The 27,049-nt window shown below is 39.6% G+C and overlaps 1 protein-coding gene across 19 annotated transcripts in view; it reads right to left on the bottom strand.

Annotated features, from left to right (window-relative positions):
- LOC132911304 (tensin-1) overlaps positions 1-27,049 on the bottom strand; it is a 181,583-nt gene that overhangs the window by 8,442 nt on the left and 146,092 nt on the right. For 18 of the 19 annotated variants that reach the window (XM_060967866.1, XM_060967879.1, XM_060967874.1 and 15 more), the window contains 4 exons: positions 9,551-9,834; positions 8,379-8,998; positions 1,301-1,514; positions 708-899 (listed from right to left, as the gene is read on the bottom strand). In XM_060967866.1, the coding sequence (XP_060823849.1) occupies positions 708-899; positions 1,301-1,514; positions 8,379-8,998; positions 9,551-9,834 (1,310 nt within the window). The remainder of the gene's footprint in view (positions 1-707; positions 900-1,300; positions 1,515-8,378; positions 8,999-9,550; positions 9,835-27,049) is intronic. The other variant, XM_060967875.1, reaches the window with a different exon arrangement.

The following is a 27,049-nucleotide window of genomic DNA, read 5'->3' as shown; positions in this document are numbered from 1 at the left end:
TGTATGGCGAATAAAGTTATGGAGAAATTCTAAGCAAGAAATTCCACAGGTATCTTTTAGTGGCTTTATCGCGTAGAATTATCCTCGTTTCCAATCGTACCGATCATCGAGCAACGCCTCGCACAATAATTGTATAATAACCGAGCCAAAAAATCGGCACAAGAAAGGGTTAAACTGTAACTCGCGGTTCTAAAGGATGCGATCGTTTTTACCATGTCTACGAGTGTAAGGTGGGCTGTTTCTTGCTGTTTAGGATCTAACTGTGGGATATAACCATAAAACAGAGCACCACAGTGCGAGTTGCTTTTACAGTCGCAATCTATGAGGGACTAAATTGTAGCGTTCGTGCTGCCGCCGTTTCATTCGCGTAAAGCCAGGATCGACCGTGCCGCCGTTTTCGATTTATTATCCTTATTACCGATAATTATTTTAAGTAGTCGAGCGCTTCAAGTAACTGGCTCGGCTAATACTACGTTGTTTTCTCCAACCGCACCGACGACTTAATAAATATTTATCGCGTAATCGTCCTGCGTGATTTTCGTTACTTTATACAACGATCAAACATTTTATGCTTCTGGACATCTCGACGCGTTCGTTAACCACGATCGATTCCAGCCTACGTCATGTCGTAATCTACGTAACAGCAAACTGCTACTTTCTTCCTATATTTCTCTAATTATTACGTGTACATATACTTCCTCGTTTACCTGACTGTCGCCGTATTTGCGATATTCGTAAGCGCGTTTCACGGACATGAATGGACGCTCGTTCACGCTCTCTGCTCGTGGTCTTCCTAGGGTACCAGTTCCGATCGTACCATTGTACTTCCGGCTGCTGGATCGTTGCGGAAGCAGAGGACTTGCTGGCGCGGATGTATAAGGTGCCGGCCTTGATTGCGTCTAAAATTGTGACTTATCATTAGAAGATCGTGATACAGAGATCGTAAGTAAAAATTGACTATGTTGTAATAAAAGAGCACGGAAGATAACTATTGGATTAGAAAAGTAGGTCGTACTAGAAGTGAGATATGGTTGTCAAAATAAATTACAATATAACATAAAATCACGAAAGAGATTATGATAGCCCAGAGAACAGTAATGTAATTAACAAATACCAAAGTGAGCAAAATGACCCATTCTTACGTTTTGTAGGAAAACGAGTGCGATATAGGATTGCGGTTTTACTTGTATTTAATACGAGTTAGATTGTAGTTATTAATAATTCTAGCGTTAAAAATAATATGATATGACAGAATTATGGGAAACAAAAAATAGGATAGAAAATTGGTCTTATTTCTCACCTGTCCGGAAGTAGAATGGACAACCCACGTATCGTCATCGTCATCGAGCACCGCAGAATCGCTAGCGTACCCGTCGTGCCTCAATCTACCTCTCTGTAAGCTTCTCAGCTCGCCGATCACACGATTCCCAGTTTCCTGTCGCCAAAGTTTCCCCGGGTTCCTTTCATCCCTTCTCGCGGCAAGTTTCAATTGCTGCTGCCTCAACCATGATAATCTGGTAACAAGAAGAGAAGCGGTTTGGGCTTTGTCACGTTGTGCTGAAACTTTTTCGATCATTGCGACATGCACGTTTCGATGATCTCGTTAAATTAAATCACAGACAAATCCGTATAACAAAAGTCATGTAAATGAAAGTTGTACCATGTTTTTCATCAGAAGTGTTATTTTTCTAAGCCATTTTTGTCAAGTCGCACCAGCAGTGAATTCAACACCTAATAATCCCAAACTTTTTAGCGTATAAACACTCAGATTAGAAAGCCATCGAATCGATCGACAGAGAAAACTACATAGCAAACCGATCTACACGAAAGAGTTGAGAAGTCAGAAAAAACGTCTTCGTTTCCTTTTCGAGCGCCGAGATAATTCTTTCGTCTCGCGAAAAGGAAAGAAAGCGTGACCAAGAAGGCTGTATAGGATCCTCTGTCACCTGTCAGAGATTAGAATCTCGGTTGCCGTGGAGCAGCTGTTTTCATCCTGTAAATCGTGATTTCTCGCTTTCCTCGCCTAACGCTGTCCGACTCGAGTTACTCGCGAGCAGACGACGAAAACACGAGAAGCTACTTTCTCGAGGGAACACGAGACGCACGAGTCGTGTAACAAAGCCTCGTTAGAACAGGCCACGTCACGGTCCCAGTCGGAAGAAGGCCGGAATCAGGACCTCCTACCAAGATAGATCCTGGATAATTGCATCCTGATCGATGAGGTCGCTGCGGGCCATCGATTTCTGCCCGTGTTTCGTTCACAATGCTGCCGCTCGTAATATATCGATCGGTACCATAAATCGACCATCTCTCTCTTCTCGGCTTAGATTTCCTTTTTACTAAGGTCTAACGAAATTCATACCTAGCTTTGTTGATATGGCCACACCCTCGCGATGGAGAAAATCGTGAATTGTTTGCATTATACCGCATTCACGCTGGCTCTCGATAGAAAACTTTTACGTCTACATTGTATGTCTTATATGAAACACTGAAATTTCATTGTGTATTGCAATGGTACACGACTGTCATAATTATATTGGTAAAATATGGAACGAACGTATATAAAAATTGCAAGATATTTATTGCATACATATATTTAGTAAAAATTTCGTGTCCAGTACGAGTAATGATCCGATCAGTGGTGCCAATCTAGGGATAACTGACTGTGAATTTAAGATATATTTATATTATTATATATTTTACTAATATACTTGAGCGATTAAAATGTAAAATATAAAATGAAATTGCACTCTTTAAAATCAAATATTCTAATTTAAATTATTACGGTCGTTATAAATTAACAATATCTTTTGATTCGCAACTTCTGCAACCCAAAATATAAATTTTCTTTAAAAAATGCGCTCATTCTTGGATACGATTACATCAGTTGGTTTCGTTGCTTAAAATTTTCATTTCCTACCGTGCTATATCGTTCGTATTTGACGTAACAGTATATTTGCTTCTCTGACGAAACGAAAGTACCCATACTGGAAACGAAAATGGTTTGCGATTTATTCGTAAACGCAGTAGTGTAACAGAGTAGTGGGCTTTATTACTGTGGACACAGCATTGTAACATGGCAATGTTAGGAGAAGCAGATTCTATGGAAATGAAAACGGTTCTCGTTTGCAGCGATATAAATTAATTCATAAACGAATATTTTGAGCAAATGGCTGCATTTATGACGCAAACCGAACCGTGTTAATGGAGCTGCGAATTATAGAAGGAACGATTGCTCCGAGGCTCTTACGCTGTTACGATCTTCAAACGCGCATGAAGTTTGGATGAGAAGTTAATTTGCCACGAGATCAAACGATGGCTGCAAATTTCTGAAAGTGACGTAAATAGGATTTCTTATTGCTGGTAGATTTACGGAAAATTAACTCTTTTACGGGGTTAGTAATCAGCTTGGAAAGATCGTCCTCTGCACCAAACACGAAATTGGAGTAGTTAGAATGAACAATTTGAGATTTCTGCTTCCTGACTTGTATACAGCACGATTGAAACCAACAAAGTTCGTTTGCGATTTTACTAATCCAAATACTCTAAATACTACTAAAAATACAAATGATAAGTTATTTTAGTTGATTTCCTATTTCTGTTTATCTTTTGTTAATTTCCTTGATCTTTTTATTATTTGATCAACTCAAACCAGGACGGAATTAAACCACGAGTCGACGATTGATGCCATTAAGGGATGTCTGCGGTAAGTAAAGTAAAGAAGAATGTCAGGGACGATACAACAAAAAAGAAAAGATTCTTATTTGTGGAAAAACATGGAGAGAGGAGATTCCTATTTCTGGGACTCGGGCCGCCCTCTGACATAATTATAAATATAGAACAGACGAGACGCGGTAAATCGGCCGCTACGAGGCTCAGTCCCTTCTTCTTCTTCTTCTCTTCGCTTTCACCGGTGGTTTGCTTTGTTTTCCATGCTTCTGCAACTACGTTTTCTTTCCGCTGGCAATTTTTCTATCGCCGGCGGAGTTTCGCGGAAGCAGAGCGTGCTCGGATACGGAAGTCATTCGAAGTAGAAGTAAGAGCACAAAAGCGGTTCGTAAAGCCTTCGCGCAATTTTTCTCGACGAGCTCCCATTTCCGACGTCCTTTCCGATCTATCCTAGACCGACGTTCTGCTTCCCTTGCCTCTAGCCGCGGTATTATTTCGGAAAAAGTGTCTACTTTTGTATTTCCAGCCAACGAAAAAATCAGGGTAGTCCTCATCGACGAAATATCACTTCTTAATCGAAGCTATTGTTATATGGAAAAATGAAAGTCGTAGTGTAAATCAGTCCACTGCTGTTATTCGTAAAATAGCATTTTATTATTATAAAACTTCATTATATTTTTCCAAGTCACGAAAACATATCGCGACAGAGAATAAAGTTATAATTTACTTGACTATGAATCTAAGGGGATTATACTTTCAAGGATCGAAATACGTGACTAAATCGAAATTCTCTAAATCTTGACATACATCACTGTGAGCTTCAGCTAGAAACGACAATCGTAAAGTTGAAAAAGCTTGAAGAGTCTAATGACTGGATTTACAGTTGTTGCTTTTAAACAAGCTCACTTGTTGGTGAGTTAGTTTTCTATGAAAAAGTTCGCTACAACACAAAATTGCTCTACATTCGACGTACGAAATAGCGCAAATGATTCTGAAAGTACCGATCGCGTGTCCGAAAGAAAGGAAGAATCGCGGGAACGTAACGAGACGTTTTATTATTTGAAACGCGCGAGTTTTGCGCCGGGAAAACGAGATAGCATCCAGCAGTTTATTTCAAACTGACAACGGGAGAACGTTCGCCCTCGTAAATTCGTACCGTTGTATCTTTTATTTCGTAGATGGAAACGGGGCATTTTAATTTCACTCCCATACACGTACGTTTCATTGCGCCATGCGAATTCCGCGCGTTCGCGCGTCTATAAAGGAATCACTGTTGCGATATTTCCTGGACGATTCTTTACCTTTCACTTAATTAATACATCGTATCATAAGCAAGAAAAGACCACAGAGAAACGATTTAACAAATTACTTTTTCTATCTTCCACAGGGCTGTAATTTTATTAAATATAAATAAAATACAATACGTTGATGATCAATTCCACACCATTTAAATAGTCTCATTTGTCTCTTGGAAATTTTTTAAAAACATTTTTAACTATTTTCATTACCATATATCACTCAAGTATTTTCATTACCCTTTCAAAAATATCGAAAATATTAATCCTTTTACGGTGGATTTTGTTTATAGGCAATGTTGTAATTTATAAAAACATTAGGTTAATTAATTAAACGATAAATAAACTTGTCTTGTAAAATTGGTCCTGATTTTAGTGCATTCTATCCTCGTTATAAAACGAGAAAATGAGTTTCTGTTAGTAGAAATTAATAAAAGAGAATGTTTCTCACGGTCTTAAAAAAATTCGGTTCTGAAAGTGTCGATTGCCTCGCCGTATAAATCGCACTGTTACAATGAAATACGAATGTATTATTTATATTTCAAATTTCATGTCATTTCTCGCGCTTAAAGCAGACTATTTCCTCAAAATATTCCATTTTAGTAATTAATACTTCATTTCCACAGAATCAGGAAAGAATGAACTTTTCTATGCGCGTTTAAAATGAGATCAAACGGCTTCGATCAAAGTGGAGATAGTGTCTGGTACTTTGAACGATTGTTTCAGAGGAGACGGTCACCGTAGATGGAATTTAAACAGCTACACGTCGCAGGGGAAGCAGAAAACCAGGATCGGGAGACAAGGAACGAACGGCGAAGCCCCGAAAGGAGAGCTTCTTTGCGGTTGAGAAAGCAGACCTGCCAAACGTCTGTCGACCTCCTCGACCATAAACGTCGCCTGTTTCTTCATCGTAGCGGATCGCGGTTCTTCATAAATATCCGGGCGAAACTTGCGGTTTCGCAGGCTGAACTCGACTCATGGTGCCAGAAGGGACGTTTATTTTCACGGCTCTCGGGGCCTCCAGCGACTCTCGATACACAAAACGAGACGAGTATTTTACGGTGACTGCTGTCCGGTTCGACGAACTCCATAGGCTACATATGTACGCTTTAACAAACTTGTTAAGCGTGGACTTCTTGCTTTCTCTCGTTCTCGGATAAGATTTCGACCGCGAAAATCAACGCGTTCAGTTCAGTGACCGAATTCTCAAGTGGATTTGAAACTAGTCGAAATCGAGCGTCATACGAATACAAAGCTTTTATCAAGCTAATAAGCACAGTGCTGTACAATGCTATGCAGGGTTAGGAAAATCTGTTTTGCCCTCCTTAATTAAAATGTCCTATCTTTCCTTTCTCAAGACGTGTGACAATTGAAAATTGTCAAAATTGCAAGACGTGTGAAAATTTGCAATTTTCCGTGTCTTTTACCTTCCAAGTGAAGTTATATTGTATAAGGTGTTACGAAATAATGATCAAAGATTTTTAATTAGATGAAGGAAGACGACAGTATAATAAAACTTCAGTTTCCTCGAACATATATCGTTTCGTAAATATATGAATCGTCAAAAATATGAATTTGCCTAAAAGTTCATAGTCTACTTTTAAATAAAGGACAAAAAAGACAGAGGAAACCAAAGAACGGTTTTCAATGCCTTTCAATATATTATCCAAACAACAACAAACTCGAAAAGAAATTAAAATGGTATTTTAACGTACGATCGAGAAACATCGCTGTCAAACCGGTCGATTTATTTGTAAGGTAAGCACAATGTTGCAGAACGAGGAATTAACGAGACGACAATGTGGTTATAGCTCGTACTATCCACCCTCCAACCGCGAAACTCGTATTTCATAACGCGATACGACGCGTCTGTCCTAGCACCGTCCGTATCTACTGACTTTTCTCTTTCCATTTGCCCTGGCAAGCGACAATGACTCACGACGACCGCGTTCTCCATTCCTGGCAGAAATACGGCGACCGTAGTGCGTTGCAATCGCGTCCGCCTATGGGTAGACAATTTATTAATTGTCCCAGCGACGGCTTCTATCCTCGTTTCTCTACCGGCTCTCTTTCGAGCTTCGTGACACTCTTCTGCGGCGCCCGATTCGGAGGACGAGTTACGACATTTCTTGTAGGCGATCGTTGTTGGCCGTCTGAAAGCTCTGCCGGGGGAATGGCCCACTTGTTCTTCGAGACGTCCACAGCAGATTCCGTGAAAATCTCCTAATCTCCATCTCGTTTCACGATATTCATCGAGCGTGTCGAAACACGGTGCGAGCGAAAAGCGTTTCAACCCGCGTCGTATTATTAGAGACGGACCCGGCATTTAATTATGGGATTTGTTACACGCAGCCGAGGCTGTTCGATATTAACGTTGCTCGCTGGGAACACTGCCAGGAAAACGCACCCCGTAATCACTCTGAGTCGGAGAGAATATATATTTATATATATATATATAGAGAGAGAGAGAAGATGGAAGCTTCGAGTTTGTTGGAAATGGTAGTTTTTCGTGGACCAGAAGCGGTTTGTCGAGAAGATTGGAATAGGAAAAATTCCCATAAATACCTTCGCGTGAAATTTTGCTACATAATATTTGAATTCATAAATCGTGAAAGCGTCGACTTTGTCAGAGATGGTAATTTCTTGCGACTCGATTCGATGCTTTTCTACAACTACCTCGAATAAGATCTCTCTACGTGATATTTTAATCTATGAACGACAGTTAGTGCTTCGAGTTCATATTAGATGGTTCCCCGTAACAATCTTTGTTGCGAATTATCTACTAAAGAGCAACCGGTCAGGTCAAACCGATCGATCGATATCGCGTACCTCGAATGACTTAACGCTCAAGGTGGAGGAGGTTTAATAGATCGAGTGTTAGAGTAATCTAGCACTGTATTTGCACTTGTTGTATGAAAGTAAAGTGTGATGTTATGAACACGGCGGTAGTAAGAACTTGTTGGGAGTGAAGTATTTCACCCGCATAGTACGATGCCTGATGATAAACTATCCAAATATGTTGCTGATTCTTCCCACCAGCCGTTGGATCTCATCCGTCCATCGTGCCTTCCCAGCTGGGTTTTTTACCTGACGTCGGAGTCATTAGGTTTACAGCTCGGGAAGGATATGTAATTCGGAATTTCCTAAAGAAGAAATAGGGCCCGTCCGAGTCATAAACGGACGGCCACTCAAAATTCCGAACAACCTTGAATGAGATCTTCCTCCGCAATATTTTAATTTAGACACAGACGTAAGTATAGAAAGGAGTGGAAGCTTCAAGTTTATCGAAAATATGTGGTAACACATCGCAAAGCAAAGAGAAGAAGTTTAACGAAAAAACGTATTCAATTGAAAAAGCCCTATTACTCAGGTGAGAATTTGACATAGAAAAAGGGAATGTAGAATATCACTCACCCATCCACGTGATCCGAACTGCTCTTCGCGGGACCGTTGGCGAACTCTGGTGGAGGATCCGGCGTGTTTGGACTCAAAGGGCTGAGAGGTCTCCTCGAATTCTCCCCTAAGATATCTTCGAAATCCACCACAGGCGCCGTACCTCGTACAGACGCCTTTCTGACCAAAGAAGGTGACGATAGTTTTTGATGTTTAATCATGTCCGACGTGGCACCGTACGAGAATGGTTGACTCGTCTGTCTCGCGTGATAGGGGATGTCTTCGTCGATATAATCGATATTTCCAGGTGGTGAAAACGAGTCCGCGTGTTTTCTGTACGTGTCCGTGGAGGTATCAGAAATTTTTCGATCAGGTGACATACGATATTCGAATTCCTCCCTTCGATGTTCAATTTTTGCTGGTTCTCTGTACTCGTTCTTCAGGGTGCTGTAACTGCTGCTCGAGTTATACGGCGGACTGGATTCTTTCGCGGTGCTGTAATTCCTGTACGAATCTTTCAACGTAGAATAAGTCGATGGGGAATGACTGCTTGTGTGGCTGCTGTAGCTGCGGGTTTCCTGAATGTACATCTTCTCGCTTCTGTCTGTTCTATACTCATCCGACGGAGGGTCTGGCATCGACTGTATTTGTAAGATAGGAATCATTTTTTACTCAAACTATCATTGTTAAAGAGTGTTTGATCTAGGCGTGGAAGATTTCTCAAGATCAATATTGACCGATTATTTAACTTTCCATAACTTTGTGTAACTTAGGATTGCGTATATGTTCCTAATTCCTAAGAAATGTTAGTTCTTAGATTTTCATTCTCTCTCATAGGTAAATAAAATTTAGGTCGTAGAGAATTAAAAACGTGTTATTTAGAAACCACATTCGGCAACTCCATGCGTTAGAAAAATAGAAAAAGACGTCTATGCTACAAACGTTACTTTCTAAATTCTACCTCGAACTTTACGATTATTTATGTTACCTTCTTAAGATAAATAAATTTGTGAATACAAATTGTTCTTTTCTTAACAACTTGACCACTACTCATATGATTGGATAACGGAATTTAGAAATGAACAAAAAATGCAATCGATCAATTTGTCTTCCGAGAATCTTTCTTGTCTTGAGTATCTTCGATAAATTCTTAATTTCGCAATGATATTAGTTCAAAAGGACGATAGACGTACCTCAACAGTAAGCATCATATCATGAAGAAGCTTATCAAGATCACCATGAGCCTGGTTATCCGGCTCTGGTTCCGGTGGACTAGGTCGTTGTGGTGGAGCACTGCTGATGCCGCTGTCCATGGAAACTGTCAATGGTGAGCCACGGGCACCACCGGCAGCACCCTGGTGTACCACAGCGTACAGAGATCCATCTATGGGACCGCAGGTGTAACCCAATCCGCGAGGCGACGTCTGAACTGAGGAACTCGAAGGTGGTGGCGGTGATAATGGTGTTTCCCGTCCTTCTGAACAAAAATTCCGCGATCAGATTAAATTTCATATAGGCTGCACTGCGTCAAACATGCGAGAACGAGCTGCTAGTGAAGCTGAGAAAAGTGTACTTCTGTGAGCAACACGTTAAGGATGTATACTACCTTGACAGTATCAAAAAAGGAACTTTTCGCTTCAAGTGTTCAATTCAAATATTTACTTCAAATGTCATTGAATGTGATGACTAATAAGAATGTTCTAATAAAAGAGATATTAGAAAAGATCTAAATTCTTCACTTTATAATTATTTCTAAGATAAATTCCCAAACTTCACCTGCTTTGCCCTCTTAAAGGAAACGAAGGTTAATTTTAACCGAGTCTAATTTCCAAAGTGCGAATTGTTAAGGTTATTTCTAATTTAACGTTTCGATGTCTCTTTCGTTCTTCCGAAATTAGCGCTAATCAGGTTATTCGCGTAATTTCCTACAGACGCCGAGGAACAAAGAGCGCTCGTTAAGAGGGAACAATCGACTGTAAATCGTTGACCGATGAAACTGGCAGAGACTAATTGCGAGCGAGAGGTTAAGAACCGAGCAACTTCGAATTTATGCTATCCTCTTCTTCTCTCTTCCAGTACGTCGCGCCAATTTAACGCTAATCCTCGTCGCTCGTGTCACGCTACAGTAATTCGCGTGCTCACGGTTAACGTAGTATCTGTCGCGGTCGGTTATCCGCGGGATCGAGCGCGAGGAAAGTCGAAGTTCACGCTTCAGTCCATCTAGATCGAGAAATTCGCGTGACGCGTGCAATCGCGGCTTTCGTACTGGATTTCCAGAAATCCTTGTCACGTAACGCGACAGCCATCTTAAGGGACATACGCGGTCCCAAGAACCTTCTCTCTACACGGAGAATCCGGCACAGCGAAAATATATCTTCCGGTATGTTCGTGATCGAAATTCTAACAGGCGGGTTCAAACAGAAACAGCAAAGCGTCCGGTAGATGGTCATCTACGCTGAAAGTTTTTCTCGTGGGAATAGTTGGGGATAATCGATAGACGATGGTATTTTTACGATCTCCAAGTGAATCGAATGGCGAAAAGAAAACGATACGCGTGTATGTTTTTGTTTCGAGAAGATCGATCTCTCGTGGTCTGTAAATTCCATGATAATAAAGACTAGAATCGAAGATGAATAAAAGGGGGGAAACAGACTAGCTTTTAGAGTGCTCTTTCAGAGTGCTCTTCTAGAGAGGCTTTAGGACACGCCGACACTCATGGATACGCCATTAGTCTGGGGTACGTGGTCTCGCTGATGCGATGGTTTCCGCTTGTGTGAGGATTCTAGTGGACATTCGCGTATGGTATATAGGTTTTACTAGAGTTTATTCCCTTCCTTTATAGCGAGAAATATGAGCAGCGTTCTTAACCATTTGACGAAGTTATAAAACTTCTTAGATTGTTGTTATCATCCTGACGTTTTCATCATTTCTTATCCAATTGCATTTTCCTAAGAGAAATCTATTTTGTTTGATACATTGAGATATAAAAATCCAAAAATCGCGGCAGGATTAAGAATTAATTTTAGAAGTATCTGAAAAGTTTCTGCTCTTCTCACTTAAAAGATCCTATCAAGTATATTTCTTATTCTTTCAGATGTACTGAAATATATCCTCGAAATTCCCCGTGTGTTTTAGTTTATAAATAAAATTACATAATAAAGATTGTTACGAGATAATGATTAAATGTTTTAAATTGAAAGGAGAAAAATGAGAATTCCTTTTTAAAATAGTAGATATACGACTTTCACAAGTTTTCACGTAACTATCTTTGAGATTTTACAACATTCAATCTCACGATCCATTTTCTCTCTCCTTGCTCTCGATTTCAAGCGACGAACCAAACGACCCACGTCACCGTACCAATATCCATCAAGATCATTCGGCGAAGGACACCAGGTAGACCCTCTTCGAAGCTCCACTAGCACGATGTCATTTGAATTCAATCCGTACCCGCTTTATCTCGGCGACGTATCTCTCGAGAGCATAAATCATTTTTATTCGTTTCTTGGCGATTCTATTCGCGAAGGGGGAAGAAAACAGCCACTTCGTCGGTACCGTCTAATCTACCTTTGACCAACAGATGGAACGCATTTAACACCCGCGCGCAAACGCGAAACACGCCGCCAACGACCAGCCTGTTGCTCTTGATCGAGATCAGAGGATTATTGCGAAGGCTCTTTCACCGCTTGGACGAGCGGAGAATCTAAATGGCGTCGGCTATGCTGAGCACCAATACGAAAACGAAACGACGCGGTAAATCATTGGGGTGAATATTTGCGAAGCAGAGATAAGAGTCGAGTAGAAGCTGAGATGATACTGATACCTTTATCCTCAACTTTGGCTACGGTATAAGTATGAAGATCACCAAGGGAAAATGGGAGAATTCGTATTTTTCATGTTTTACAAGGGGAACGACAACTTTGAAGTTCCATACGTTGCTGATCAATCTTTTTGCTTTTGTTCGAGTTTGATTACGTACGCTACCGTGGCTGGAAAAAAGTATTTGAACATTTATCAAAGAAAGCTTTTACGAGCGTATCGTATGTGTCATATATAACATTTTCAACTCCCTTTTAATCACTAAGTAACATCGAAAGCTGAAAATTAAAAAATATAGAAGTCTCCTGTTTTTCCTGTGTGCTTGTTATATGTATAGTTCACATCTGAGATAAAATTTAATGAATTTTTAGCAAAGTTCGAGGAAACTACCTTGTATTACTATTAATGTTTTTATGCATCAATCGATTTCCACCTAAGGGACAGACCACCCAGGATTGTTTCGAAGAAGCCTGTCCTAAGGGTAGATTTAGGGTTTTCGAGTGGTTCGATGGAACTGGTCGTTACCCACGTCGCCTGAGGACATCATCTTCTTCGAACTTGCTATGCGCAGCTTCTACGGCCGCTGGCCATCGAATTAGCAACATATACAGAAATTCTAATTTTCTGAATAGGATACTATATGTCATGGATAGCAAATTGTTCTTGTCAAGTTATTAGATATATTGTTAAACACACTGTATCTTTTACATAGATTTCTCAAACTGTTTTCAAATTTTGCCAATATAATTACGATAGTGGTATTTCATTACAGTGTTAATTACATTTCAAAATATTTTATGTAATACGTACAATATAAAAGTTTGCTGTAGTAAGGATTCAAATATTTTTATGTACGGTATAAATCAACGTCGTTCTTTTTGTATCAGTCGGTACTTCGTGAAAATATTATTGACACCACGTGGCAATATATAGTAATATATATCGCTCATAACTCTTCGATCATACACGCGGGCACGAATCGCGTTTAAAACGTCCCGTGGCTAAAAGCGTTCGCGTTTCGAGCCAAAAAACAATTGATGCACGACCATCGTCGCTGTCTGATTGTGAGCCGAATGCATTCAACATCGTTCGATAAGAATCGAGACACAATAAAGTTTCGCTCGATCGATCCACGTCCTTGGCTCTGATCGTCGTGTTCTCGCCACGATGCACGCGGATGCAAAAGGAAACGGTGAGAGTCGAGTCGCAATAACAGACGACGAGCAGAAACGTAATCGTTGCGTGGACGTATCATTTGGCGCAATAAATCCGCGCGAATCGTGAGCGACTATTGGCCGACGGCGACACCAGCTATCCTTTGGACAGTCTGCAGTCGCAGCTGCAGCTTGTGCACGTGTTAAGTGTTCTGTCGTAGATCTCTACGTGCTTACCACGACGATTAACTTGATCTATAGCATTCTGCTAGGATATCGAATCGATAGAAACTAACGCTGTGTCATTTCCCACGTACAGTTCTAAATTAATCTTAGAAAATCGCACGAAAATTTTGTTGTAAAACAGCTGAAACAGTACTACAATTCTCGAGATCTCTACAGTGTCTTCTTGATAATCGAATTAGGACTTTTCCTTTCGTTTTTAGGAAACGTTCGAAGATTCGGTAATAGGCATCAGTTGAATCCATTTACGGGATCCTGAACTCCTATTATCCGAACGAGGAATCAGAGATAGCGACGAACTATTCTTTCTCCGGTGACATTACATAAATAAAAAAGCTGTACCTCATATGAATGTACAGATTTTTCACCTAATTTCCTTCACGCAATGAAATTTGAACGTATGTCGCATTTACGCATCACCCAATAGCAAGAGCACAGAGTAAGACTTTCTATTAAAAATTTAGAAATGGTTCAGCAAATTAGCAAGCTATAGAACAGAATTCAGAATTCAGAATTTCATCTATGACTGATTGTAAATTGTATCTGGTAAATTGTAACTAATTGTAAATGAAATCACACGTATCAAGTATCAGAGTATCAATACATACGTACATTTTAGAGCTACTAAAGTCTCGATATTTCACAAGAGGTCCAGCTTCCTCGCCGAAGACACGGAGAAGAGAGGTCATCGTGATATCAGCGTATGATTTGCGAGGCGCACCATTAAATCGGGTTAATAGAGGAAGCGATAAACCGTATCTTCTCTCGTAGAGCATAGAAGCGGGACAGAGAATTTACCAAGCGCACGAGTCGGAAGTGGTCGAGAGAACGATCGTTTCCACGAGCTCTGACCGCCATAAACAATCGCGCTTAAACATCGTGCGCTAGTGCACTCGTTGCACCTCGCTAAGTAAACGATGGAATTAACGACTCGAATGACGATGGCTGGTGAAGCGCAGCGAGCGACGAGCATCGCCTAACGACCGCGATCTAATTTCATATCGCACTCTTTAATACCACTGACACGCACATTTCACGCACGACCGACAATCGTCGCTGATTAAGAAACGCGTACGCAAAAACATTTTTTCTGGCAGCGCTAAAAGATGCCATCATTTCGTGGAATAGCTAAGTAATTTGACCAGATAGACGTTTATTTTTAACGAGATAGTATATAATAAAAGACTTTCCATAGATATAGCTGCTTATGGAAGTATTCGAAGAGTTGAGAAACAGATTATTCTGTAAATGCCCTGAAACACTTTTCTCGGAACTCTATTTATGGTTTAGGAAAATCTCAATAATGTAAGATAATATTTAGAAATTGCTTGTCATAAAACAGTATACGAAATTATTTTTTCTAAAAATATAGCTAATAACAGTGATAGATGATTTAAGATTTTTGCACGCTATTATATTTCAAAGAAATAGAAATTTGATAGTAAATTCATTGGAGACTCGTCAGAAGTAGCGTGTACTAAACATCGTAAAAACATTGCGATTTACGATGAAGTGTCAATATTTCATTGATAGATAATCAAGAAGCTCGTAATATAATAGGAATCTTACGTAACGTAACGCGTCTCGAAATGATTCTCAAACATAGCTACATATCTGGCTACATATCTAGCTACATCCTCGGCTACATGTCTATCTAGAAACCAACAATCATCAATTTCACGCTTTAAAACAGCGCAAAAGTTTCTCGCAATTACTTCTTAATCTACCCATCGATCAGGAATTACTGAAACGACTCGAATTCCACTTCCTCGATGCTTTTACTCGACAGTGTACATTCCACGTGAGAATTTCAGTTTTCTGTTTCGTTTCACGCCATTCAATGAACGTACACGAGGACGTACGTATCTTTACGACATTCTAGAGAACGTACACGAGTGTTCAAAGGCTAGAATACCTCTGGCTACAGTGTTAAAAACGAAATATATATATCGAGATAGTCTGATATTATAGATTTCACCGAAGAATCGTTTCGTCTCGCTGTTTCTGTTTCTCTTCGACCAACCCCTGCTATCTTTCGCTTATTTCCAAGTGCACACGTATTGTATTAATAAGCTTGCAACCAGAGGATCGTGCGGCTACGTTGCCTCGTCGAGGTGAATATGGTAATTAGATTCTCGCGCGGAGACGTCATCGCTTTAGCCGGTTCTCCCTTCTTCCTCCTTTCTCCCTCGCCGGGTCTCCTTCTTTATTTTATTTCCTCCCTTCCGCTCGCGCCCTCCTTTCCCGCCATTCACAGGCCCATGCAGATTACTCTCGCCGTCTTATGGTAGTAAAATTTGCCATTGGCCGGTTTCCGACGGTTTCTATTCATACGGTCGGCACGGACCGTCATTATCTTCGGCGGAGAAAGAATCGAGCCGTAGAGGGTCCACCAAAGAGGAAGAGAGCGTAACCGGGTAAAAAGGTAAGACGAGGATGGTACGAACGGCGTTGCACGCGTGCAAAACAGAGAAAGAGAAAGAGAAAGGGAGACGCGTACGGACGAATTACTCGTTTGACGGCCTTATAGAGATTCATGAGACGCCGATGGGAAGTGGGCAACGATCCAGACGGAATATACCTTCTTCGGGTACGATGACAAAAATGCCAACGAGGCGGGGGCGTGGTAGCTGCGGGGAAACGCGTGCTACTCTCTTTCACCAGGATTTTGTGCACACTTGGACATGTATAATTTCTTCATTCAAAATAAAACATTATTCCGGGAATTAAGGGATCTGACGATAATTATTTCAAATAAGATAAAAATAATAAAACTTTGATGTCAATCGGAGGATAATCGTTTGCAGAATTTCAGTTCTATTAGTCAAAGTACACACGATGCTAACGGCGTTGATGATCGCTGACGTAATAGATGAGATATGATAACTTCACCTTTGATCGCGGTCAGGATTCCAAGAAGCCAGCTCGGATGAGAGAAAAATCGACGAGCCTAAGGAGATGCCCGAAGAAGATCAAGTTTCACCAACGATCCACGGAAAAAGCGAATTCTCCGCAGCGAGATGTTGCCGGCGACGAGAGAAGAAACGCGTGTTCCGTTCACCGGGAGCACAGAAACGGCACTGTACGTTGCAAATGCTGCACGATGCTGATCGCCACCACTACCACCGCCGTCATCGCGATCAGCATCAACCACCACCACCGGCTACGTCATACTATCGTTCACCAGCACACCAGTAACCGGGATATCGTCATCATCATTGGAGGCAGGCCTCGTTTCTTCCTACGCAAGAGGCTGGCATGGCGAAGTCTCCTTCTGCCTCCACATTCGATAGTGAATAAACACGCGTACACACTCTGTATACTACGAGGAATATATGTGTGCGTACGTGTGTGTCACAATTGGTTTGGTTAAGGAGCGCAGTATGGTGTCTATGCTCTTCCGTGTACTTACTTCGTTTTTAGCGAAACAAGTTGAGCTAATTGGCGGTTGGAAACGTCTTTTGATGGGATTATTGTTAGCGCGTCTGGCTAGTGAACAGACCGTGTTTGGACCTTAATGTGTTTCTTTAGTGTCATTTACTTCTTTCTGGTAGCCTGACGTTCTCAAATTCTATCGAAATTGTAATAGAACCTTTTAAATCCCTGTAACACAAGATTTTCTAAATATTATTCTATAGTCCTCTATGAAAGTCTTCCTCGTAATATCTTCTACAAACTTCTCGCGAATTTTTTTCTATCTATGAGAAAAGCTCGAGAAATTGTTATTTTTACTGTAAATTCTAAAAAATTGACGACAATGTACGTTTCGTCACATTCCCTATAATTCTTCATATCCGTTCTCTATCAATCTTCTTTGTAAATTGCTAGTCTATAAAAATTCTTACTTTTACGTTATAATAAGTTACCAGAGACTAACATCAAAGTGTAATTCACCACACTGTAAACCGGTAACCATCAACAATGGAATAGAAGTACTATCGAATTGCAAAAAGAGTTTGTCTGATCAGCGATCTTCCTATTCTACTTATTTCACGTCTCTCTATATTACGAACTTTTGGACTTTGCATTTCAAGTGCTAAAACTCTTAGTTCATCTTCTCCACAGCAGAATAAAAGTAATATTCAATTCGAAAAAAAGTTTGTCTGATCAGCGACCTTGCTATTCTACTTATTCCATGTCTTTCCTTATTCCACATTGCGTGACTTCGACTTTGCATTCTATTTGCTAAAAAAACTCAGTCCATTTTCTCCAGCGTGATCGAGACGCGCGTAATTTCTGCTTCTCTACGAGGCATCGTATTCACGTGGTTCCTGACCTGCGTAAGCGTGTGTGAGGCCAACCGCGTGCACTCTTTGAACGGGTATTGCGTGTTCACGGAGGCCCCTCTACTCATTCGACTGGCCTCCAGTCGCCAGTCCTTCTACGGCAACACTCAGCTCTGTACAGCTCGGCTTCGTCGTTGTCCTCGTAGTGGTCGATCGTTCGAGTCGATATTTCGTGCGTGCACGCACAGACTGAGATGTTGTCTGCTCCGAGTAAACGGTACTCACGGCGTGCTCGTGCCACTAAATTCGGTACTTTGCTTTCAACATCGGCCAACATGATGACATAATCTGTCTTTAGAATCTTCAATCAGGCTACTTAGAGTCAAACGCAACCCGTGTACTCGCGCTTTCTTGTTTAGTTCCTCGAGTTCATGCTTCGCGTGTTTTCGTTCCTCGAACCGTGCTCCTCATTCTTATTCCTCCTTCTTTAATCATTTTCAGAATTATACTTTACGGAAACAGCGTTCTCTGTAGATTTCTCGATTTTATCATACAGATATATTGTAATTGGTGTTCAACTTCTCGAACAACGGATTGCTTATCTCATACAAATTTATTTATCGCGAGAAGATGGCAAAGAGGATAAATTGTAGAAAATTACGATTCTGGATTACTTTCTCTATTTTTTAATTTACACAGGTGGTCTGTATGGCTTCCGTGCGGCTCGTATAACGATAGACCAAATTTAACGTACCTACAATAAATTGCATCTAATTAACTCTGATGAAAAGAAAATGTGTTCCGAGAAAGAAAAACTCGCCTGAACTCCGAACGATTACTCGAATAACCATTATTCTTCGTTACGCATCAAGAAACTAATCCTGACTCCGATTGTGTCCAATCATCCTTCCCCCTCTGAATCAATCAGAATCGTCAAAACGAAGGGCAATTCAACGAGTCAATGGCAATTATCATCAAATCTCCGCAGACACGTTTCTTTCTCTGTATCCACGTATCTCGTTACGTAGCTACATGGTGTTTTAATCGAGATCCGAGCGATTCGTTGCAAGGAGAGACCAGTAGCTGGGCGGCGCAAATGAATGGCTGGCAATTAATAATTCATCATCCAGCGGCGCGATTGAACGCGTTGAAAGGCCACGCACACGCGTACTTACGTACAGGTAAGAACGAGTACTCTACCGGGCACGCTTGCAAAAGGACACGTGCCATAACGCGTAATACGCATCTATGCGAGCGAGCTCGTACGAGCAGCAACAGCATGCGTGCTCGATCGTGGCACGCGATGACTACTAATTTTCAGGATGCGTTCCTTACAATGTGTTTTAACACCGGAGTCAACCGCTTGTTATTTATAGATCATTTTGTAAGTGTTCGCGGAATGTTGCAGGATTTAATGATTAAACTTCGTCGTTATATTCTGTGGATATAATCAAGCAACAAATCATTCGAAGCTTTATTAAAATATTATAATAGAAATATGAAGTATAAGGGGAAAGACAAGAAGTTGGATATAATTTTAAAGAAGAAGAGTCGATAGAATCGTAATGTACTTGCCAGAGAATTTGGAATTTCAAATTAAAAAATCTTAAATTTTGCGCGCAGAGGGAGAAAAGTTAAAAAAATCACAGCATTCTTACTCAGAGATTCCAGATTCCGATTTTTCGACAACATAATATTTGTCAGCATGCGACAATGAATTAAAAAAAAAATCAAAGGAATCTGGAAAATGCCAAACAATTTCTGCACAGTTTTAATAAAAATTAATAAAATCGATAAAATGGGAATATTTGCAAGGGGATGATGAAATCAAACAACGGTTCGTTGCCTCGATCGTGTTTTATCGTTATACCTGATCCTTTAGATAGCACGTAATTCGATCATTGATCGCGGCAATAAAATACGCGTGCCATAAACTATAAACTACTTATGTAAGCCTCAGGTCGGCATCAAGTATGTCAGCGTACATTCACAAGAATCATACGTGACATTCGTAATGATTACTAATCGCATTGATCCACGCACGTGTAACAGGACACAATTCGTCGAACAGATCTGTGTTAAATAAGCAGTGAGGAGCTGGAACTCCGGTAGCCTAATAATAACGTAGTCAGAGCAGAGGTCAGGCTGTATAATGGGCTCATATGTCATGCGTAATTTACATAAATGCAGTGCACGAGGTAACTAGATCGTAGACGAGCATCGTCATTGCATGACGTTCCGCCAGACTTATAAATCAGCTTGCTTGAATTTCTAGCTTCGCTCTATTAAAGGAACAAAAGACATCGTCGTACTTTGTATTCTTGACATTTTAAGGCGTTTATCCTGCCCACTGTTTATTAAGAATGATAGAAGCTATAAAAGATTCCATTTTGTTCATGGAATTATTCTCCTTAATTTCTTCTTTCGTTTACTCTTATACTGGTATATTTTACAGATAAAAGGATCTGTAAGTATCCCTTAAGGAATACTTCGGAAAATCTTAATCCAAACTTAGATCCCATTTTCTTCGCGGAATTATTTTCTTTAATTTCTTCACTCGCCACTTTTTATTCTGCAATATATCGTTAAAAGATTTGTAAAGCTCCTTCGGGGAAAAATTAAGAAAATTATTCGCTCCTAATATCGGACTTCATTTTGTGCATGCGATCTCTCTATTCATCATTCATCATTCAACAAATTTTCTCCAAGCAAAAATAATTAAAAATCTTCAAGCGTGTATAAGTCTTCCCAGTTATCAATTCTATTTTCTTCTCGAAATTATCCTCCGTATTTTCTCCATTCATCATCTTTTATTCTGAAATATCCTGTAAGAAAGTTTGGAAAGCCAGAAGGAAGATTACGGAAAATCTTCAAACGAAAATAATTATTTCTTCCCAATCTTCAACTTCATTTCGTTTACGGAATCTTTTCATTCATCACTTTTCACATTAAAGTGTTTCCCAAAAATATTTTCAAGCTTTCTCCAAGTAGAAGACAAGAAAAATTTTCAAATAAATATAAGTATTTCTTCCTGGTTTAATATTCAACGTAATTTCTGCTTTTCCAAAGACTCCAATAATGGCCATTAATCAAGCTATTCGCGATAAGCGCAAGGTGCGCCAATCTCGATAGCATTCATTCCAACATTTCCTCGGCTCGATTCAACGGCTCGGCTCGATCGAATGATCGAATGATCGAAAATCGTAAACCTACCGGTGCGTGATTCATCACCGGTAAATCCAGATTGGCGGTGTTTGTCTGAGCAACAGCAGCCCAGGCTCGTCCGAGCGTATCGTGGCTATTTCTACTGTCAGCCAGTGACGAGGACAGAACGAAAAGTTGGTCAGTTAACGTTGGCAAGTGGCAAGTGGTATTCCTAGGTAGCCAATCTGGGACAAGGACGCGTACACGATTTGTGCGTAAGGTGAGGCGACGCATAATGCGTGCTCCATACATACACCAGATTCATGGAAAGACGAAACTGTGGGAACCGGGTTCCGATCGTTCGTCACTCCTGCGAGTAAATCTAACTGCGATAATCCTGCGAAACCGACACGACGTATCACGATAGGTCGCGTGAAGCCAGATCTCGTCTTCGTTATTGTAAATTTATCAATTTTTCTCTAAGTTTCACAATAGGCACTCTTATCTAGTGCGTAATTTTCTAAGCGAGAGGAGGAGAGAAAGAGAGTTTGAATTTACCTGAGATTATAAACGATAGAAATTTCAAATAATAATTTGTGCAGTTGGATTGCAAAAGATGTCTGTGTAGTACAAGTCGTAGACTACTTAAAAAGGATTAAACTAAAGGAAGAATCGAAATAAGTTAATGGAACGTGGAACACGATGGAATACATGCGTTATAAAAATCAAATATTGTAAAATTGTTGGCTTATGAAATATGTCGGTATAGTTAAAGACATAAACTACTTAAAAATAGATTCAAGTGAAAATTTATGAGGTCATAAGCAATAGAAACTTTGTAGCGCAGTAATCTAAATACAGATTTTCCGATTATGAAATATCTCTGAATAGTTAGGGATATGGGTTACTTAAAAATAGATAAAGTAAAGAAATATTGAAACGTGTTGACGGAACATGAAAAGAACGCGAAAGACAAGCGAGATGCAAAATTCTGACTCGTAAAAAGCTTCTGTATAAAAGAGACGTAAACCGAGCCGACTGTTCTTTAATTTTCCGTAACGTAACGATTCCGAGCAAATGCCTCCGTTCGATGGGGAATTATTTTTAACTCGTGACAGACGAGAAACAAACCGCGTGCACCGTATGCTGACTCTCAAAAATTGTTTTCATGGCACGACCTCAGCCTTTTGTTCGGTTCGCTGTCGAAGAAATTGTGCGGCTCAACGAGAGAAGAGAAAACGTTCGAAAGACTGGATCAGAAGAGATGGGAAGAGAAGGGGTTGAGAGCAGGGAAAACAGAGACAACAGAACCATTGTCTTGTCGCTCTTGGTCGTACGTCTTCCTGCTGTTACGTCACCATTGTTTACTCCAACCCCAAGCAACTCCCTCGTGCACTTTTTATTTCGTCATTTCGATATCCATTGTGCAACCGATTCGTCCTTTTATGGCAAACCTTAACGGGCCCCTGGCTGTGGTGCGGCCCTGTCAAACACATCGATCAATTGTCTTTTTTACCGAGCTAGTCGGCTACTAAGTGAAATAAATCGCCATCCCTTATGTAATCTCACTTAGAAATTCCAAGCGTGCAAGTTTCATTTATTAAGTCATTAAGAACCAAGCAGTAACTTAGCATCAAAAAATAGCAGATTTTAGTTGGAAGAGATACACAATATGAAATTCTGTTTCATAATTACAATATTATACAGTAGAATTTGATAATGTAAATTAATTGAAAATTGTTGCAAATGCAATGGTGCATTAATTCAACACTGGTCTTCAATTAGTTAAGAGATATGGCGCTGTAATTAAAGAAGAAAAGAGTGAACAGGGAGAATGAGAATCAAAGAAACGAAAGAAGAGATATCTAATGGTTCATTAAAATGATTCCAAGCAAGTTTTCAACCTACAAATATAGGTTTTCGATTGATGCTTGATTCAGCACACTTAGCGGATATCTTCTTTTTCACAAATCACCTCTTTTACGATAATTTATTTGAGAAGTTACAGGTCGTTGATTACACTTAATTTTATACCAAAAATTAGATATCCTTCCAAAGAATCTATTCGCCAAATATAAGACAAGAAAATAATTTTTCCAAAGAAACTCTACTCGATTATCTTCCACAATGTTCCTATAAAAATAATCCTTAAATTATGAGTCACCAATGACTAAGAATTAATATATCCAACAAACTGTATAACGTACGAGGTTCACGATATGGCTGTGGCCTCGATGCAAGGCAAAGGTCAGGACTGCATCGTCGAGCGTGCAACAACAAATTGAAAGGGACCTCACGAGAGACAACTCGAAGGAGAGATCGTTTCTTTGAAAGCATCGATATCGCTTGAACCCGCGTAAATGGTCAAACGACGCTGGACTAGAAATCGGCAAAGAAAGCGGCATAATTATGACATTCCGCTTGACAATATCCATGTCCATTGCCGGCGTTTGAACGCCGGTGAAATCTTTCGCTCCGCGGACGGAAGTTGTCCACATTCGTGGTCACTTCCATCTACGGTCCCTTTTTCCAAAGATTACAAACGGCCTTTCCGAGAACGGCCTTTCCACTGGTCCGTGTTGTTTCTTGGAGCGAGAGTAGCAGTGACAAGCTGATTTACCAATTTTGGATAAGAAGTCTCTATTCTGTCCGCGCTTTTCTCCTCGTGCGTGCACTGTGTATGGATTCCATTGGAATAAACGAGCGTATTACTCAACTATCGGTGGAAAGATACATGGGGTGGGTTTTAATACGCGAATGTTAGATTAGGAGGCTATGGTTATTGAATATTTGTATTTTTCAGTGGAATTAACAAAGTGCAAAATTTGTATCGAAGAAATCAAAATAAAAGAGAAGTATATCATTCAGAGAGGAGGTAAAAAGATCATTAAAATCCTGAAAATTGAATTGATTAATTTTTCTATTCTGGTAATTCTGATATTACAGCTTATACCGAAATAAGCAGAATAAGCAGAGTTGTAAAATTACACTAAGGAAAATTTGCACCTTTGTAATTAACTAAAACAAGCTAAGTATCCTAAGAAAGTACGTAAATATATTCGATATAGAAAGTAATAAATGGAATATCGAAATCTACAAAAACTACTCTTTTTATTCGACTAACCAGCTAATAATTCGTAATATTAAAAACAAGTTTGTTTGTCACTTACGAATTACGTTCTCCGATTGCCAAAACTTTTCCACTGCGACGTATATTCACCACGTACTTGACAATCGCGTTCTGATCTCACGTCAAAACTGCGATCGATTTGCACCGATAGATAGGTGGAAAGGAACCGAGCACCAAGAAGGTTGGAATAATATAAACAAAATCACGCGTACAATTGGCTGCTGGAAAATCAGAGACCGCTCGGAGGTTCCTGCCTCCACGTAGAATCGCGCGAAAACTATTAAGCTTCGTCTCGTCCCGACGCGTCTCGACGCCAAGAATAAACCGACACCCTCCCCACCATCGAAACCACCTTCTACGTTCTTCGCATTTCCTTCACTCTTCAAGAATTAACTTCTGAGATGCTTGTTGCTCCTCCTACTCAGTTTTTGTAATTGAAAATGGTTCCACTCAATATCGAGGTTTATTATTGCACCGAACAATTGACTGTTTAAATACTTTAGCGACCTTCGCGAAATACATGATTGCAACATCTTGCAGCTTTTATATTTAGATTTATTCTAAACTTTATCGGTGTATTCATAATAGTTGGATCTCGTTATAGCGGCGAGGAAATGCCAATGTGTTGCGTAACATGTATACAATGCACGATATATTCACAAAAGGTATCCGTAAGTGTCCCAATACTTCCGTGAAAAGTTGTGAGAATCGTTCATTCTACGTTTCTCGCTCGTTTCTATTTTTCTCTTATACTCGTTGAAAGTTTATCGTGAGGAAACAGTCACAGGGACAAGTGCTTTTCTATAAATTCGTGGTAAGCTGTTCGAGCGAAAGAAATTTAACGATCGTTTCGTTTCTCGTATATTCCTTTAAAAAGGCAGAATCGAGAGGACAGGATATGGCGAGGAAATGATCTTGAGTTAGGCTAGAAATGTTTCGATGTTGAATAAAAGCCTAGAAAGTAACGAGATAGTAAAACGAGGAAATATTCTGAATTAAAATCGTTCAGCTAATAGCAGGTATAGTAGCCTCTATGATAGTAATCTTCTATATTAATGCATCAATTAGCGGTACCAAGGATAGCGAGATCATACTTTATACAGTCATCATTTATTAATCATTTAACTATTGAGTGCTTCGTTGGTATTAGGCAAATAATATGTTGTATTGTTGGCAACGTACGAAACCTACGAGTCAAAATTTGCGATCATTGTATGATCATTGTATGTAAATGTACAGCAATGTTCTTCTTGACAATCAGCTATTCCAAGTTTAAGTATTATTTACCAGGATTTATGGAAACAGCGGTGACAGTGGATGTTTCATGGAAATTCAGAATCCAATTTTTCTAAGTCTTTGATTTTTCTATGAATATTAAATTATCTACTCTATTACTTTGTTCAATTAACAACTGCACTTTGGTTGATTAAATAAATGTGGACGTTGCTCGATCTATAATCAACCAATTAACATTAGTGGATCTTTTCCTTTGAAATCGCTCATTGCGACTATTATAATTACTTCGCAGTATTTCATTCCAGACCAGTAATGAAAATTAATATCTATCACTCTACGAGTTTCCCTTTGACAACGGGTAACAGGGTAGAGAAACGGAGAGCTACGAAAATGTCTTTATTTCGAGAAAGAAATTTGATCAATAAAAGAAGAGTTTCAGGCACACAGAAGCTCCGTGAGAGGACACTAGGCAAGGAGTTTCAATAATAAAAAGTATTGCAAGACATCAAAGACAGAATTCCAGCGATAAAAGTAACTATGTGATGATATAAAAATGGGAAGAGTCTAGAGATAAAAAGATCGGTAGATGTGCAGTGAAAGAAATTTAAGCAATATGGATTAATTCAAGGGCACTAGAGAAGGAGTACCAAATGAAAAAATGGTGCGAGAGAAAAAATTTCAACGGTGAAAGAATACCAACAAAAAAAAGAAAAAAGGAAATTTCAGGAATTATAAACAGACTAAACGAATAGTAAAAGAGAAGATTTAAATATAAAAAAGTTAGTTTAAAAGAATGATTCAACAGAAATTTCAAGAGTAAAAAAGCAAGCTAAAATAAATATTACAACTCTTTAAACTGTGCAAATATTTCTAACATATAGAGCTTGGTATTTGACCGTAGGCTACTATAATATCTTAATCGAATCTCTCTAACTGTTTGATTCTTTTGGTATTATTAAGAAATTCAAACAGATTACGATAAGGCTGAAAGGAATGAATAAGAATGGCTGGAGATAAGGGATCAACGAGAACGGAAATGAAAGGGGACAAACGTAATAATCGCCCGCGGTGCGAAAAACACTGCTCCAAAGAGCACGGTTATTTTCTGCCAGTGCCACTTGATTCAAGGGGCGTGCTCTTAATTTTAGATTTCCACGTTGCCATAAGACTCGATCTCGCTTTACTCCCTTGCCCTGTTTTCCCACTCCATCGTGGGACAAAGCCGATGGAGCAGATGTATTGTAATAAAGTTCTTTATCCCGCTACCAAGGGCATCTCAACAAAATGAACTGTATCTAATCTTCATAAATGTTTTAATAGAATAGAAAAATTGTTTGTGGTTTCAAACACCATAGAATGATGTTTAAAAAGATAACGTATATTAAAATAATAAAATAATTAAAAATCTGGTCCGAGTGTATTAAATTTTGTAACGTATAGTAGTACTATTACGCGACCACAAGAAATTGATTCTATGAAAATCAAATGTATATACAATTTTGATTTAAAAAGAAACTGTTTTAGAAACTAAAGGTATGTGAAAATATTTTTTATGGTCAGTATACGTAAAATTTATAAAAAGACATCGAATCCCAAATATTCCGGAAGTTCTGAGTTTCGCAGACGAAAGAAACTGAAACGAAAGATAGAAAAATGAGACAAGAAGATATTTGTGGTTTAACATACTGCGAAATGATATTTAAGGAAATAATAAATACTAAAAATAAGTGTTTCACGTAA

Source organism: Bombus pascuorum, chromosome 10 (genome assembly GCF_905332965.1).
Source record: "Bombus pascuorum chromosome 10, iyBomPasc1.1, whole genome shotgun sequence".
NCBI classification, from domain to species: Eukaryota; Metazoa; Arthropoda; class Insecta; order Hymenoptera; family Apidae; genus Bombus; species Bombus pascuorum.
This window is presented reverse-complemented; position numbering and strand designations above follow the sequence as displayed.